This window comes from Plectrocnemia conspersa, unplaced genomic scaffold (assembly GCF_051122295.1).
Source record: "Plectrocnemia conspersa isolate PC_06_02 unplaced genomic scaffold, ASM5112229v1 ptg000002l, whole genome shotgun sequence".
NCBI lineage: Eukaryota > Metazoa > Arthropoda > Insecta > Trichoptera > Polycentropodidae > Plectrocnemia > Plectrocnemia conspersa.
Window position 1 is genome coordinate 3,078,679 of NW_028277166.1, and position 17,080 is coordinate 3,095,758.

The 17,080-nt window shown below is 31.4% G+C and overlaps 1 protein-coding gene across 15 annotated transcripts in view; it reads right to left on the minus strand.

Annotated features, from left to right (window-relative positions):
* The window catches only part of mub (poly(rC)-binding protein mub), a 259,626-nt gene that overhangs the window by 19,138 nt on the left and 223,408 nt on the right, over positions 1–17,080 (minus strand). For 9 of the 15 annotated variants that reach the window (XM_088205225.1, XM_088205227.1, XM_088205224.1 and 6 more), the window contains 3 exons: positions 1,470–1,692; positions 922–978; positions 736–852 (listed from right to left, as the gene is read on the minus strand). In XM_088205225.1, the coding sequence (XP_088061351.1) occupies positions 736–852; positions 922–978; positions 1,470–1,547 (252 nt within the window). In that variant the 5' untranslated portion in view covers positions 1,548–1,692. Of the gene's footprint in view, positions 1–735; positions 853–921; positions 979–1,469; positions 1,693–6,877; positions 6,945–13,541; positions 13,728–17,080 lie in introns of those variants that run through there. The other 6 variants (XM_088205226.1, XM_088205223.1, XM_088205219.1 and 3 more) reach the window with 2 other exon arrangements.

Here is a 17,080-nt window from a genome sequence, read left to right on the forward strand (position 1 = left end):
TAAATTATTGTGACATTAAGCGATTTATTGTCATGACTGAGGCATTGAAATATGCTAATTGAAACCCCCTGAAGTCATTACGATTCGAAACTTCCATAACCAATCATATGCAGTATTCAAATTTCACAGCAGCAAATAGAGCAACCTTGAAATATAATTTATATCTGTATTTAGAGAATTTTCGACAGTTTTCTGGCGAAATTTTCAATGTCAAAATATATTGTCTCAATACAAATACCAGTATGTTGGTATTAAAAATTAACCTACTTTCTATGTAGTACGAAAATATTACAACATTTGTGTTACTAAATACCTGTTTACGTATCAGTTATTAAGCAAGGCAGTTTTGGCCCACCTGGAAAGACTTTATATACACCAATTAGTGTATTCGGTAAATATTTTTAGAGAGCACGCTAAAACATACAAGTAAACAGCTGCACGAAACTTTTTTTTGGATTAGGATGTCAAACACAAAAAGTTTTTAATCCTTGGAAAATTAAACCTTTTTCTACATAATTTATCGGCTCGAATCTTTAAATTTCCAATGAAGCGTTGGATTTTAAGTAAAAGTATGTTCTGAGCCTAGAAAATACACAACGTAAAATGTTACGTAGAACACACATCAAGCTCTCAATGCCGTTCAATTAAGATAATAGTAATATTGATAAAATAAACATTGACGGAAAATATTTTTTTAAATGTTCTCAAATCACTCTTTTCTCACAAAATACATACTTCTTCAAATTTTTTGCAGATGAGGGTGAAAGCCTTAAAAATTGCGTTAGTTGGTCCCGTTACAGTTACGATCCTTTCGGGACACGATCCATCGGAAATGTTGATTTTTGCGCCAGACTGAAATATAAATGTACAAATAAATAAACTCTCAATAAAAACTATCGTAATCAATGATGAAATACAAACCTCTTCTCTAAATCGTTTAACGATTTCGCCCTTCTTTCCGATGATACTACCCACTTCCTGCAACAATCGCACAAAACAGACACATCGTTAATCGTATACAGTGTTTGTAAATTCAACAAATGCAACGAGATAGAAAATCTCAGATCTCATAATCATTTGATCATTGGGCCCATGCGTCTCGGACGAACGCTCGCGATTATCTCAAAGACCTTAAAAAGATCTCCGATCCTCTCGTAAACTTTGAGAGGAAGCCCGCTCGCGAATATCCGATAGCCCGCCCTCCGTGTAAGTCTTTCGTCATTGAATGGGAGTGATCGCAAACGTAGTTATAGTGATTAATTGCATATTTATAGGCGAAAAGAGAGAGTGATGGATGTATCTCTCAAACTAAAAAAATCATTAGTGAGCGTTGGCAGAGAAACGAGGTACATTACAGACTGGCAAACGGCCAAGATAAAAAAGCGAAACATAAGCACTATAGAACGTTTGAGAATGTGGTAAAAAAAAAAGTAATTATATATATATATATATTAAAAGGACCATCTTACCTTTCCTTGCATGATAAGCCTAATTGTGAGGGTGATTTTAGAATCCTCCTCGTGGAGAGTAGGCGATTTGGGATCCATGTTTACTTTGCGTGTCTCGGTGGTTGTTTCTTGTGGAATGGTTGCGGCTTTAAAAGGGGTATGGACACGGGGGCACTCCACTCTATCTACTGGTAGAGGCGCAGGGCTCTTGCGGGGCGCTGGGCACTCGTCAGGCAGGGAAAAGCTGGAAAACACGCGTCGATTAATACTCGGGAAATTTGCAACATAACAATAGAGAACAGAAAAAATGAGGCAGCCGATGAAGGAACTCTAGTTTGATATTAAATTAATAAAAAAAGTATAGTGTAATATATTAACTGAATTATTTTCATGCGATATAAGCGTAATTTGTTTAATTTTTGGATTGTGCGTTATTGATCCAATTGAGGGTTGTGCTGTCTATATGTATTTATATATACTAATCTCTTCCATTGAATTGAATCAAGAAAATATTGTTAAATTTAGTAAAAAAAAAGCAGTTGTTACAGCTGTACAAACAATTTTCATACATAGGATATTTCAGCCATTTTATAATCTAATGGAATTGCCATAGTTATATTAAAAATTACATAAACGTTGAGACGGAAATATATGTGGGACAAGGAGTAGGTATATCACATATTTTAATGAAGTCAAGAAGTTCAATGTCTTGATAATAAATTCCATATTTACCTAATTACAATATAACTGTTTTTAGTTTGACGGTCATAAAACTATACATCATAAAATATTAAAAATAAGCTTGTTTAGTTTGGAACCTTGATCTCAAAAACACATAATTTATAATATATTTTTTATAAAAGTCCTATAATGTAATTGAAACAGGTGATTCACAAAAGAATTCATACTTTAATAATATACGACAATAGTAATGATCCCATTGTAAATTATAATATAATAAATTTTGTTGGTAAACATCTAAACCAAAATGTATGCATTATTCTAATAATTCAAAATAAAATACGTATTATTCTTATTTTGTTATATTTTAATTATAGGTAAAATATATATATATGTTTTAAATGAGCGTTTCTTTATCATTAAAAAAAGAACATATTTATTCGAGAAGAAACATTATTTTGTTACTTCTATATAAATATAATATATACACAAGTTGTGTAAAACTTTGTATTTTAATTATTCTTGCATGACAACATTCTGTGTAACCAATTATTAAATGCTGTTTCTGCTACAGTGAATCAGAACTTTTAATGTAGCATAAGTTCTTGTTAGACACTGTGAAATTAATTTGTTCTAAAATAGTTTATTTTAATTTGAATTATGCAATGACACTCATTTAATGTTTCTGCTAAAATCAGTCTAAACTTTGAATATACAATAAATTAACATAACTAAGCAATAATAATATAACATATATTATTACATATAATTTTATCATTCAACTATCCATTTTTATAAATCTTTGCCAAAACTTTGAACATATATCAATAACATTAAAACTATAAATTATATAAAAAAAAACAACATATTTAAATAAAGAATCTAAGACGTACAAAAGATTTTTATAGAAAAACAACTCTATGACAAATAACTATTTTATAAAATACCGCTTATTCTGTTTTATAATGAGGCCAGAAAATGAAACAAGTGTATAAGATGATTGGAGAATCTCCACATATTATCAATTTGGACAATAGTCACAATTTAAGAACAGACATTTCTTGTATTTTTATATGAAATAACTGGAAATGTACATATATATTTATATTATTACAAAAAAACAAAGTGAATCCTCAACCAAACTAATCAAAAGTTCCGATAAGGTGTATGAAGTTAGCTATTTATTCCCTGGAATTATTGAAAAAGCAATGAAGTCGCACAAAGATACAGAAACAACACAGTTGACAAAGAATGCAAAAATTAATTTAAAAAATCTATTTTTTTTGATATGTTGTAACAACACAATGGGTTTTTTTATTGTTTAATACTGAACTAGACTATATAAATAGTGGGCATCTCAAATCACAACTTTTTTACAATTTAGAGAATATCATGTATGTTAATATTTCTTCGTACACAAGAAAAACTTGTAATTTATAAGTAGATAAACATCTTTACAGCAGATAATTGTATTTGACACAAATCAAACAAATTTATATGTTACAAAAATAGAGGAAGGTGATATATAGTTCCAAATACCAATATTAGGTTGACTTTCTGCCCTTCTTATTGAGATACAGTTTTAGCAGACATAAATGATTGTTAGTAATTGGCTGAACCGTTGGTTTCACATTGCATCCGTCATTTCGTTCCTTGGCTCTGGCAGAGGAAGTTATGCCAAAGCAGATATAACACAATATTTCCAAATATTTGATTTGAATAAATTTTCTAATAAGAGGGTATTGGTTATTTTTTTATATTGTATTTATCGGGTCAGAATTTATATTAAAGGATCAGAATACATTGGTCAAAATAAACATTAGTTGGTCAGAATTTTTATAATTGGTCAGTATTTATATTAATTGGTTAGAATATAAATTAAATTGATCAGAATATTAAGTGGTAAAAATTATTTTGAGAGATGGTCAGAATAATTTTTTTCAGTTGATAATCGTGTTATTGTAATATGTTGTTATTGCTGTAAGCTCGCTCGCACCTAACCTGTCCAACAGTTTTTGGTGTGAGTGCGATATTTTATAAGATATTTCTAAAATAAATAATTTATTGCCTATTTATATTTATAAAAGTTATATTTTTTGAATTCACTTGATCGTCCTGTATTTTTATATATATATTTATTTAGATTTCATTATGGCCAAAACTTGGCAGCACTCTGGTAACACTGGTATTCTCTTGGCAACTAAAGTGGGCTCGTGCGGCCAGTGCGGACCTCACGCACCATCCGCTCACACATTTAGTTTTAACACGCAACTGTGATAATATTCAATAAAAATATTACTGCAGCAGCTCATTCCATTAATAATTGCCACCCATCACTAATTTTTATTTTAACCATTTGATACTTATTCTGACCCCAAACAATATGCTTATTATAACCAGGCTGTTAAAAATTCTAATAAAGATTTGATTTTTATTCTGACCCAAAGTTGATTTAAATTCTGATCATTTTTATATACAATACATTCGCCATTTATAAGAGAAAAAACACCCTCTAACAGAAATTAAAATTTGTACAAAAATCCATTTATAAAAACATGCTTACAAGGCCAGTGATAATTCTGTATCGTTTCTAATGGTATTTTTAGGAACTTGTTTTGTGCCCGAAATTAATTTAAAATGCACAATGTCGAGAGCGGTGGAAACCTTTGTTTTTACTAAAGATGCACTTTGAAAAACTGCTATTTAAGGTACATTAATTCTAGGTCTATTTTTTATGAAAAGTGAAGCAAAAATATATTTTTTTTTAACGACGTGGATCAGATCCCGTGAAATTATCCTTATAACTTGGATGTTTGAATCCATAGTCAACTGTAAAAGATCACTGAAGTAGATAAGGAATTGTGTTCCACGTGTATTCAACAAACTATTCTTGAGCAGTCATTATCACTGTTGTCTATATGTGAATCTGATCTATTTATGAGAAGGATTGTTACAGGTGACGAGATGCTGTTTGACAGGGAATTATTTTGATATGTGCATTTAAATAAATACTTTGTTCCATGAAACGAATTATTTGTTCATTTATGTAACATAAATCTTCGGATTTTTTCTTGGGAAAAGGATTCGTTGCAGTTATTCATAAGATGTTTAATGTTCTGACCGATGCTCGCTTGCACTAATCTGTCCAATAATGCACAAACAATTTGTTTTATATATTGCTCATTTAAACTGTCCTTGAAAAAAGTGGCTTTTTGCAAACCTCATACATAATGAATTGTTAAAGCCTGCCCAGAGAATTACGGCATATGTGTATCGGTCCCGATTAGAAAAATTTAAGGCAGAAATGCTAAAAAAAACGATAAATAACCAATGACGAATTCTACAGTAGGATAATATGCAAGACACCACAGAAAGAAAATCAGGGAGCTATATTCATAAGTTTGCCAACATCCATCACTTTTTAAAGTTATTAGAACAATCACTTTGTAATACAAATTTCACATCATTTTACAAAAATCGCTTAATTTGTGGTGAAAAGATGAAGACAACAATAATGGAAATTATTTCAGAGTAATATTATACTATACAATAAACAGTTAAAAATAATTATTTCTTTTATTTTTTGCATGTGCATATTTCATGGCCTTTATTTGCATGTTTTTATTTATGATGCATAAAAAAGCAATTAGCAGATTCTTTTTAGTACGTTATGATCTTAGTATCGTGCCGACTTATGTCTCGTAGAAATGTCAATATGATTTGATCAATTTAAATTATTTCTAAATAAAAAAATTTCATGTTATGGAAATTTACAATAAAACTTTGTGACAAAATTATGCAACAGGAATTAGACCTCCAAAGAAGCCATAAAAGCAAAGAGCATATTTTTTAGCTACTCGCAGCATAAAGCAACAGTTTTTGTACAATCCAATGAAATTAACGCCAGTTATCTACATATATGCATCAAATATCAGCTTGACTTGTGAGGATAATATGCTTTTAAGGTAAGGAATTCCACTCAAGGTTTAGTTTATCAGTTTCTCAGCACTTCTAGGTAGTAAAATGATGTTTGAAATGAAAAAAAACAACTTAGATCAGTTGTAATGGGGAATTTTTAGTCTCTCATACTCACGACAATATACGTGCCAGAACAGACCTCGAGATCACCACTAGGGAAACTCAAGCAAATGCTAGCCGAAACCTCTTTTAAATTAAACTCTTTGTACCAATGTATACTAAGCACATACGCAAATGGATGACAAAACACCGTTATGTTTACCAATTGTTATTTCTTTGTAAAAAAATCTGATAAAAAATAGACATAACTTCAATTTTATTTACGTTTGTTAGTTGTTCAAAAATGTTGTAAATTTGAATGAAATATAAAATTGAGTATTTTTGACTTGTCATTGATGTGTTTAAAATATAACTTTATTTAAAGTAGTTTTTATTATAGACAAAATGAGTTTTAAAACAACACAAAGCAAAATTTATATATGATATTTGTTAACCTATCAAACAACGGAAGTGTTCAAATCAGTTCCAAACAAAGATAAGACAATACGAAAACATTGAACATTGAGTTGCAACGAGTTACACAAAGCACGTGCGCAGCCATAACCAACATTTTGACTAAAAAGGATCGGGCGTCGAAGGCGCCCGGGCTGAAGAGGTTGAAGGAAAACGACTTATCGTCAAAGTTTAATTTATTGCGTCGTATTTTGTCCCGCGTGTTTTAAGACTGTTTTTTATTGTTCACGGGGGCGCAGACCTTTTGGGGGGCTCACCTGGGGGTAGGGGGCGGCGGAGCGGCGTCTGCCGTTAGCGCGTCTCACCGGGACGCGCCGCTGTTACAGGCGTCTGCTTTACCGACGCGCGGCGATACCACGCTGCCCGGCGCATGCTCGCCGCGCGCGCGCTTACGGCCAAATCGCGCGCATTCCGCGCCAGCGGGCTATTATTGTGGCTTCGATCTGTGCGACATTTAATTGCTGGCGATCGTTGCGTTGCGATCGACGGACGATTACATTTTTAAAGGCTTTTAAAATTAAAAGGGGTAATACTGAACGAATTGTCAAATATTACATGTTCGGGCAAATTTAATTTTAGATGAAAATTATTAATATTATTTTAATTTATTAAAAATATTTCTTTTATTATTTGAACTTTTTCTTTCTGTGATGTAAACTGAGTGCAGGGTCAGCTCTCGGTCGCAAGGCCCTACGCAAAAATAAAGCGCGAGCCCCCCCCCATCCTCCCGCAAAAAAAGGTTATATAGCTAATACAAAATTTATTCAATGATATATAAAATACACTAATATAGTATCGTAATTCATATAATATTTGCATTATAATAAAAGCAATTCAACATTTTGATTATTCAGAATAACAATTAAAATAATAATTGCGTACATGATACATTATGCAAAGAAATTAGAACACACAAATTGCAAAAAAATCGTTTCTGATTCGCAATATTAAAGCCATACATTTTAGAACAATATATTATATAGCAACTAAGAAATATAAACATTATTGAATCTAAGTAAATTTGTTTTTCAGTAATAATAGTGCTAACTTTGAAAAAGGTCTCGACCTAAAAAGTCCTTTTACTGTGAATAGGAATGATTAATAAAAATGACACATTCAAGTTGTTCTGGTTCTTGTTGTTTTTATAAAATTGGTTTTAAAAGCCCCGCAAAATTGACGACACAGTTTAGGCGGAGCGCGAAATGGGCTCAGACCAAGTGTACGTATTTTACAAAGATACACAAAGTCTAAAACGGTAAAACCGGGTCTAGAATTCGCATAATTTTTACTTTATCGTATTCTTTAGGAAAATAAAATATCGTTATATAAATCTTATTTTGTGATATAATATTAAATTAAATAAACATGTGATCGCTAGATTGGGATAAACATAAAAATATTAAAAATTATTACATGTTTAATTAATATTTAATTAGCTTTTAGAGCTGCGTTAATCAGTGGTGGGAGTATGTAATATTTTGCTACCCCATTTACATAAAATGATTCATTGTTTGTTTAATAAATACAATTTATTATGCTTCGTTTTTAATTTAATGCATTTTAGCCACGTTTGTGTTTTTATGAAATACAACAATATTTTTGAGAATTTAGAATTGGATTATTACGAATATTTTTCATGTATAATAAAACTATATAAAAAAATGTTACGATTAGATCTATGTACTTAGTTTATAAACTAGTAAATGCATTTGAAACTAATATGTAGTAATACATATATGCAACTATGTGGTGTTTCATATATTAGTTGTAGTACTCTGCGTGAGAGCACACGTTCATTTTTATCTTGTTTTTCAATAACGGCGACGAATTCCTTCACGCCAATATTAAAATAGCGCGTTTGTAAAGAGATAATGAGTTTTGTGTTGAAATAATGTCATTTTCAACACATTCTATCTCTTCGCAAATCATTTGTAAAAAGATAAAAGAAAATAAATGGATATTTTTACATGATAAATTAAAAAAGAACAACATGGTACTGGTTATACATATGAGTTTCTGGTATAATAACCAAATTGAGTTGGATATGTTTCAGTTGCATGATTATTTTATTAAACAAACATTTGAGAACGACTGAAAGTCGATGAGCTAGAAGCGCATGATTTATTCATGCGACATTTCGTACGAGGCAATAGCGAACAGCTAACTTTAATATTTTATTATTACATTTGCGCATAAAAATAACTGCATCTGATTTAGAACGACGACAAAGGTTACAATGAAATGTCTAAAAAAACAGTTTAATCAATATTGCTAAACTCTATTAGTTTACAGTGATTAAATATTGTAATGTAAGGACGTTTTATTGTAATATCACGATGATAACGTTAAATATTTTATAAGAATTGTTAACTTTCCCTATATAATAAAATAAAATATATACTGTAAAGTATATAATATAGTAACATGCAAACAACAATACAAAAGGAGTTCATTAAATAGCGTAGCGAGAAATTTAATTAGAAAAATATGAATTAACTATTTATAATGGTATTATATATTCAGAAGAAGCATTAAACATTGGATAACAATAAAGCACAATCTATTGATCGGAATTCTTAATAGAAACAACTTTTCTACAATGAATTGACATATATTTTAAATCATGTTAAAAGCTTTCACCCCTTATTTCAATTTAAGGTGACATAAATTTTAATTTAATTTAATTTGTGTTTTAACACAAGGCAATAATATAAATTGTAGTTATTTGCTTCTTTTTTGCCTTTATTTTATAAATTATTGTCTAATGTGCTCTATTCAGTTTCAGTGAAATATATTATCGTTTTAATTAATCATAAAACGTATGGATCTTTCGTTTTTTGTATATGCAAAGGAACTGCGTTTTAATGGCATGCCCAAAATGAATTTCTAATCTCCTAGCCAAAAGCAATTAGGGTAAACTTCTATTGTGACTTGTAAATAATGAAATAATGTACACAAGATAAGTTGCCAATACATACTGCCACAAACGCAAGTTTAAACCTAGCCTAAAAATAAAAAATCCTGTTGTTTCATATACCCAACTCAATAATTATCATTATTTTTAAATTGTCTTTTCCGTAACCGACGATATATATCACAGTTATAAAAACACATTTTTTGCCTTTTATTATAAAATGTCGTCCACACCTGCGACGCGACATCAATGTTTATTAAATTGTTCATAAATACTAAACGAAATATTACGGTGCTACACAGCAATCAATTTCAATTTAGTTTACGGCGTTAGTTTTCCCACACCGGCGGTAATGGCGTCGCACGTCAATTCATCAATTATGGCCAAGTCTAATAAAAATTGAACGATGACTGAAAACTTGCCGTGAAATCCTTACGAGACGCTATGAGCATGCGTTGAAAATCGCGCGCCGGAAATCGCTTTTGTAGCGTAAACAGGGTTGCCACTTGTAATAATTAAGCAAAGGGGGATTTTTCACACTGTTTATTATCATGCCATATTTATTTAATTTATATATAAAAAACGATTTTTGATATAAACGATCTTACAATAGAGAAGTTGGGCACAAATTTGGTAATTATTTATTTACAATATAATGCCCAATGTGTTACAACAGGGTAAACACAATTTACAACTACCAAGTAAGTAGTGAGACATATATTTTATTAATCTGAATTATCTGATTTATTTAGATATAGGAAAACTTAATCTGCGATGGTTGACCAGAGTCATAATTATATAATAATCAATAATTCCTATTTAAGTAATGATCATATGACCACTGATGTATCGTGCTAGTATTATTTAATACCCATTGGCTAAAGCGTCAAAATTAAAAAATATATTTGACCAATTAGTAGCCACGATCGATTGCTGAGACACCGTAAATATAAGTAATCTTTGTTATATTTCAGACATATACATTTTCTGTATTTAACAAATTATTTGTAACTTAGAACAGGATAACTTATTGTTTTGGCTGGTAGGGCTAGGATTCAGATTCAGATTTTAAATATATAAGGCAGTCCGCCAAATTAAATATATTTTTTGCCAGACGCAATTTATTATACACACATTTACATACATATATAAATATACATACATATGCATACGAGTATATACAGTTTATTCAAACAATTTATACACCAGCTTTTGACTACCAATGTTGATATTCTAACATACGGAAAAGCGTAGTCCGTAATGACTCAAACTAGCATCTCAGAGGTTGCGGGTTCAAGCCCCGGTAGGGGCACTTGAATTTAAGGTTAAAAAATATATAATAATAATGTTTATTAAATATATAATTATCTTCATCATATATAGTAGAAGCTATGACTCGAATTTTATTTATTTAGATTAAATTAAGACCATCTTGACCTAACAGGTTATCCCAATGCGCCACGAAGGTCGAAAACAATAATTTTATTATCTAATACACAAAAAATGTATAAATATACATTATTAGAATAATATTTAAAAATAATAAAACAAAACAAAAAATCATAAAATAGCAAAATTAAATGATACGAACTGGACCAGCTCCTCATAGCTAACATTAAACAGGTCAATGTGTAATGCTAGCGTATTAAGGAGTCGGTAAGTGCGGAAGTCCTAGCTCCAACGGCCATCAAAAGAGGACGCGATCGTGATTCTAGAAAATGTCCCAGAACCCAAAATTGGAATTCCTTGAGCTGTATTGTCGACAGCACCTTTCAGTAATTTGAAAAAATGCTTAGTGACATACAACTTTCTGTGAGAACTCAGCGAATCGTATCTCAACGCTCCTAAAAGAAAGGCGCTGGCACATAAGAACAAAAAGGTAACAAAAGCATATTAATAATTATATTAAATATTTTAGATGTAGTGGTTTATTTCAATTAACTAGAAAGTTTGGTATTCGTAGTTTATATAAATAAAGATATTTATTGTAATAGATAAATATTTTCAAAGGGAACATTCTCGACCAGATGTGTATTTATATATACGCCCAGGGGGTACTAGTTATCCGGAGGAAGTTGAAGTAAAAGTTGCCTGTCATTTTGCAGCCATTCAGAGCAAACAGGCGAAACCGCGCCGGATATCAAAATCCAAAAGCAGATATTGATTTTCTATCTTGGTTTACCACAGCCTATTCCACCAGTCATAGTACCTATACTTGAATTCCGTCGCTTTGAGCCGTTCCCCGGTTGCATTTCCACCTATCTCTACTATATAACGCAATAGGTGCTATGCAGATATTTTAGGTAACATTTCGGTAATACTAACTGAAAGCAATAATGTATATGCAGCGATCTATCAAAATTGATTTGTGCACTAAATTATATTATTTGATTGAATGCTTATGTGAATTTGTCAAGTTGTACCGACTGCTAGTAATGGGAATGGAATAAAATGATTATGTAGTAATTATGAAAACTAACTGTCGGTACCTCACGACAGTGAGATACCGAAGCTAGGGAGTGTGCGAATACCGGACCCTTAACTTTTTGGGTTTTAATATTATTTTTGCTTCGTTCTAATTTAAAAAAATATATTTTTAAATTTAATGGTTCAAATTAGACATTAAAATTAAGGATTTTCAATGATAGTCAAAATGGTTCAATCGATAAAATTAATTTGAAAATGTGCTCACAACTTAATTAAATATTTCCAGTAGAAAACATTTTATATAATTTTAAGTTAGATTTAATGATAAAACTAAATATTGTATATCAATTAAGATTAGGTAAAATCTCAGTATAGCGAAGTTCACGGAACCGAAGAAAAAAATTGCTATACTGAATGTAAGGAAGATGACATATTTACATTTTATTTTTAATTACCATATTATTATAGCATCAAAATTACCTCTTATAAGATTGACAGATTATTTTTTGTCCATTTTTAAAGATATCAGAAAAAATAGTTTACATTGCAACCAGAATAATTTATTTTGTAAATAAATAAATAAGGTGAGAAACTATTATTGAGTCATATTTTATGATAGGATAGACTTATCAACATTTTAAAACAGCCCTTAATTAATTTTATTTAAATACTGCTTAATTTTATTTTTCTGTTAAATGCTGCCTATTGAATGTAATGCACCATATGGATAATATTTTTAAAATCATCTGCATCTGCATTGATGGCGTAACATATTATTAACAATAGCTTTTCATTAAAAAAATAAGCATGGACATACAGACAAGATCATTTAAAAATGAATTTTTTATGTTTTTGTATTTTTTGAAATTAAATTTAGGTATATACATTTATTATGTTAAATAATTGATGTTTCGACGTAAAAATACAAACAGATTGAAATTTATTAATTTATTTTAATTGTTCACGCAGTAAAAAGTTACGACGTTATCCACACGACGTATGACCATGTGCCAAAAAGTTTTTAGATAATTTAAATTGAATACAAATATATAAATGAGTCGAATACGATTTAAATGACAGTATTTAATGTTGTAAAAAAATAAAAAGCAATAAAGTATTGCAATGGACGTTAATAAAATATGATAGTTAAGCTAAAAAATCTATTTGTGGGCCAATTTCATTGTTTCTTGAACATATAAACGAAATGCGTTTACGTATTAAAATAGAAACAGTCCATAAGGCCACTCAGGCAATCGCTAACATTTTACATAGGGTTGAACATATTGTCTAACTATCATCCTTTCGAAACAAAGAGTAGTTTTTAGCGGTACGGTTTTTAGATGGATGTGCTATTAGGTGGTCTGTGAAATATTTTAATTAATAACGCAATTATTTGCTCACAAGTTTTTTCAATTTTTGTGAAACACATAAATCTATGTTATGATCAGTAAGTAAGATTTCCTCAAATAAAAATGCAAAGATTTTTTACAACCCTTTGTAAGAAAAAGTAGATAGAAACCAGTAATTTTTTTCGACCGTTCGCAACACTTCTTTATCATGAGCCTGGGAAGTAAAATTACCTGTTTGGCCTTGGTGCGCCGCCACTGGAGAGGAAGACACCTCACGGCTGTTAGCCGAAAACACGGTTGAGTTATTTCACAGATCGGACGGGGCTTTGTTAAAAATACCCACTGCCGTACTGTCTGGCCGAGAAAACGAGTTGGCAGATCTATTTGGCGACCCGGAAAAACCGATGTCGAGACGATGTCGAAACGGCCCGATGCGACATCGCAAAGTGTCGATACTCGGCTGAAGATCCAAGCGAATTCCTAGCGGGAGACATTTCAATTATAGACTGGATACAGAGAATAGATAAAGGAACGCAGGAAGGCATAGACAGGATATGTAGATACTTTCAAAAACATTTTTATCCTATGCTTTCTGGCGAAAAAAGGCATGTATTTCTTATTTCTTGGGAAAAGTAATACAAATAGAGTCAAAGTCGTCGTCGCGCGCGCGTTCTTTTGATGTTTTATCAGCTTTTGGTGTTAAGACCTATTTCTGATCTTCATTGGTTGCTTTTTAAAACATTTTCTTAATGTTGAGATGCAGCCATTCTTATAAGAAAAGTCACAGACAACACTATAGCTTGCTATTACTCCAAATTTTTGAGAACACGAAAGAGTAAATGAACCTTTCACTTTCCATCAACACTTTCATCATGATCCTACAACTTTAACTTTCAAAAGTCAGACCTTTACTTTATTTTTACTTAAAACGAGATTTAGAAGACATAGGAAGCAGCCGCTTCTCACTTCACGTCCAACCTGGTCTTGCTACTGTCGTGTTTAATAATAAAATCGCCATTTAATTAATGGATTAGACCACCCTAATCAATAAACGTACTTCGGCGACCAGCGTAAGAAGATCAATATTAAAAACAAAGATAGCAGGCATATGTTATTCAATGAATGGATTTAATCGGCAAGTCTCAAACTTTAAGAAACTTTAAGCCAAATTTTCGCACAGGTGTGAGAATCCAAATGTTACGTTATTAAGTCATAAACGTCAACGGGTATCTGAGATAACCGATAAAAACAACTTATAATAAAAGCAAGATGGTAAAAAAGTTTATATTAGATGAACGAAATAGATATTTTTAAACGGTTTCAAAACAAATATATATAAAAATAGCAAAATATTTTTTAGGTGCTAACATACTTCGGATTTTATTTTTTTAAGATAAATTGAATTTGTATATAACATAACATAAAAAATATTTTCACAAACTAATAAATAAATATAGCGAATTTGATAAATTTTTTTTAGATCAAAGGTCTTGGTGACGATTTTAATATATTCCAGTAGATTTTCGTGGCACGTGGTGACCAAGGCCAATTGAGCGGATTCAGGTCGTTCGGGAAGCTTGCCAGAAATTTGGAAAGTCATTGTCTTGACGCTCGTTTAGAGGTAAATAGTGAGGAACTAACAGCGGCCAAGGTGTTGCAGTATTCGAGATCAACGGTGTTTGATTTACAGCGCGTGACGACGGAAGTCTTTGCAATGGGACGCGACTTTGAATTACAAAATTTTTGTCTCGGTTATTTAAAAATCTTATGTATTTTATTACAACCATAAATACATTTTTTTTAACCAATATCGTATTCTTCTTATGTTTCTTCATTTATTAAACATGTCCCACAATCACCGCTTGACTGATTCTTCTCTAATTTCCGACAGTAGCATTCTTTTAACGTCTATACATTCATATAAGATTTTTTCTTATTCTACAAAACTGATAGTATAGACGAAGATACGCAAGCAGATGAGAGCTCTGAAAAACCTCAAAATCTCAAAAAGGCAAGACATCTCTTTAGTACTAGATACCGCCAATTAGATTCAATCTACGTCTATAAAAGATAACACAATAAAACCAGAGCAAATAACCGTAATAATTAATTATTTTAATTGTGAGGGATTCTATTCTAAAAGTTCGCGTTATGATAATAGGATAAACTAGACAATAATAGGACCACGCAAAGCCCTCGTTACGGCTAGAATTTTTTTTCCATAAACAATACGCAAGGATTTTACGATGTATTGAATGAATATTTATTCGTTACGAGACGTTCACGGGAAACAATATATCACTAGAAGACCGGAAAATGTCACTTTCTAAAGGCGTATACATATTTCGTTGTTTTAATAAGCGAGTGCAATGATTGGCTGGATGATCGCTGAATGATTGTGATTGGTCAGCAAGCTTTGCAGCCCTGAATATATAAGGTTGGACTCCAATGAGGACCAGACAGAGACTTGAAGGAGCAGATTCGGCCCGCACGTGGACAACATATGGTCATGGACGCACACATCCTGAGAGGGACTCCAACATAGGATCACCACAGCAGAGAGGGACTAACCTCTGCTACACTATAAATAACTTCACTGGCTTCATCCCTCCGCCAGCTTCTCCACCACCACTCGGAGAAAATATCTCAGCATTTATCGTCTGCCGCAACAAATATAAATATAATGTAATAAAACTCTAACTAGAGTCTTACTGGCTACGAAGTCATCACCCCCTAAGGTTCACCAACCATAAAATAATAAATATATTTCACGAATATTTGATCAATTGTTCAAATATAGGAATAACATTTTTTTATTCTCGAAACCTTTTTTAGCTGCGCAAAGTACATACATATATAGCAAACTATTCATTTTATTTAAAAAATATATTCAAATACAAATTTAAGAATTTACATATATGGATATAGATCTCTTGGCGACTTTAGTCGACGGCCTAGTAGGACCAAATCTGACGATCGAAGTGAAAATTATATTTGTACTGAATCTCACGCATATGCACCTGTTGTATTAAGCAAATGATTAATTAAAATCATTTCGCAAATATGGTGATCTCCTTTGTTGAACACGTGCTAACAAACTTAAGCGTTATATACCGAATATAGAGGGATTCTAGCTCTAATTAGCATGAAATCTCCTCCCACGCCAAAAAGCATCTGCGAATCCTAATAATTTCGCAAAAGGCAAACATTTATCGAGAGTGAGAGTGTTCTCAATTCGATTTCATTGCTTCGCGTGTACAAATGTTGGATAATAAACCGAATTTGCATAAGACTCGATTCGGATCGTTGCTTTCATTAACACTCGTCGTAAACGCAAAAGTTGCCCATTAAAACTGTATCAATTCTCTCCCTCCATACTTCATCCCCCGAATACGGCCCTGTTTCGATCTGTGTGTAACGGATACCATGTAAACATTAATAGAATACTTAATGGGTATCATCGCGAAGAGAATTAGAAGCAAATAAAAATGATTTGTAGGATCAGCGATGAGATTTTTATCTGAAAGATTTCTTACAACTCTGATTTGTTTTGTGTGAGAACTTACATGAGTTTTTCTGATAAGAAAGTCTTTCTTTACAATTTAACATTTAATGAGTGTAAAATATTTGTAATGTGTTGATAACTCAACCGTTACAGATTTCATATTATTAGTTGCACTTATTATATTAATCATCATGCACAATAAACCATGCTCTTGTCATAAATGATTAATGGCATTAATACCATTTAAATTCTTAGCGTATCTTTC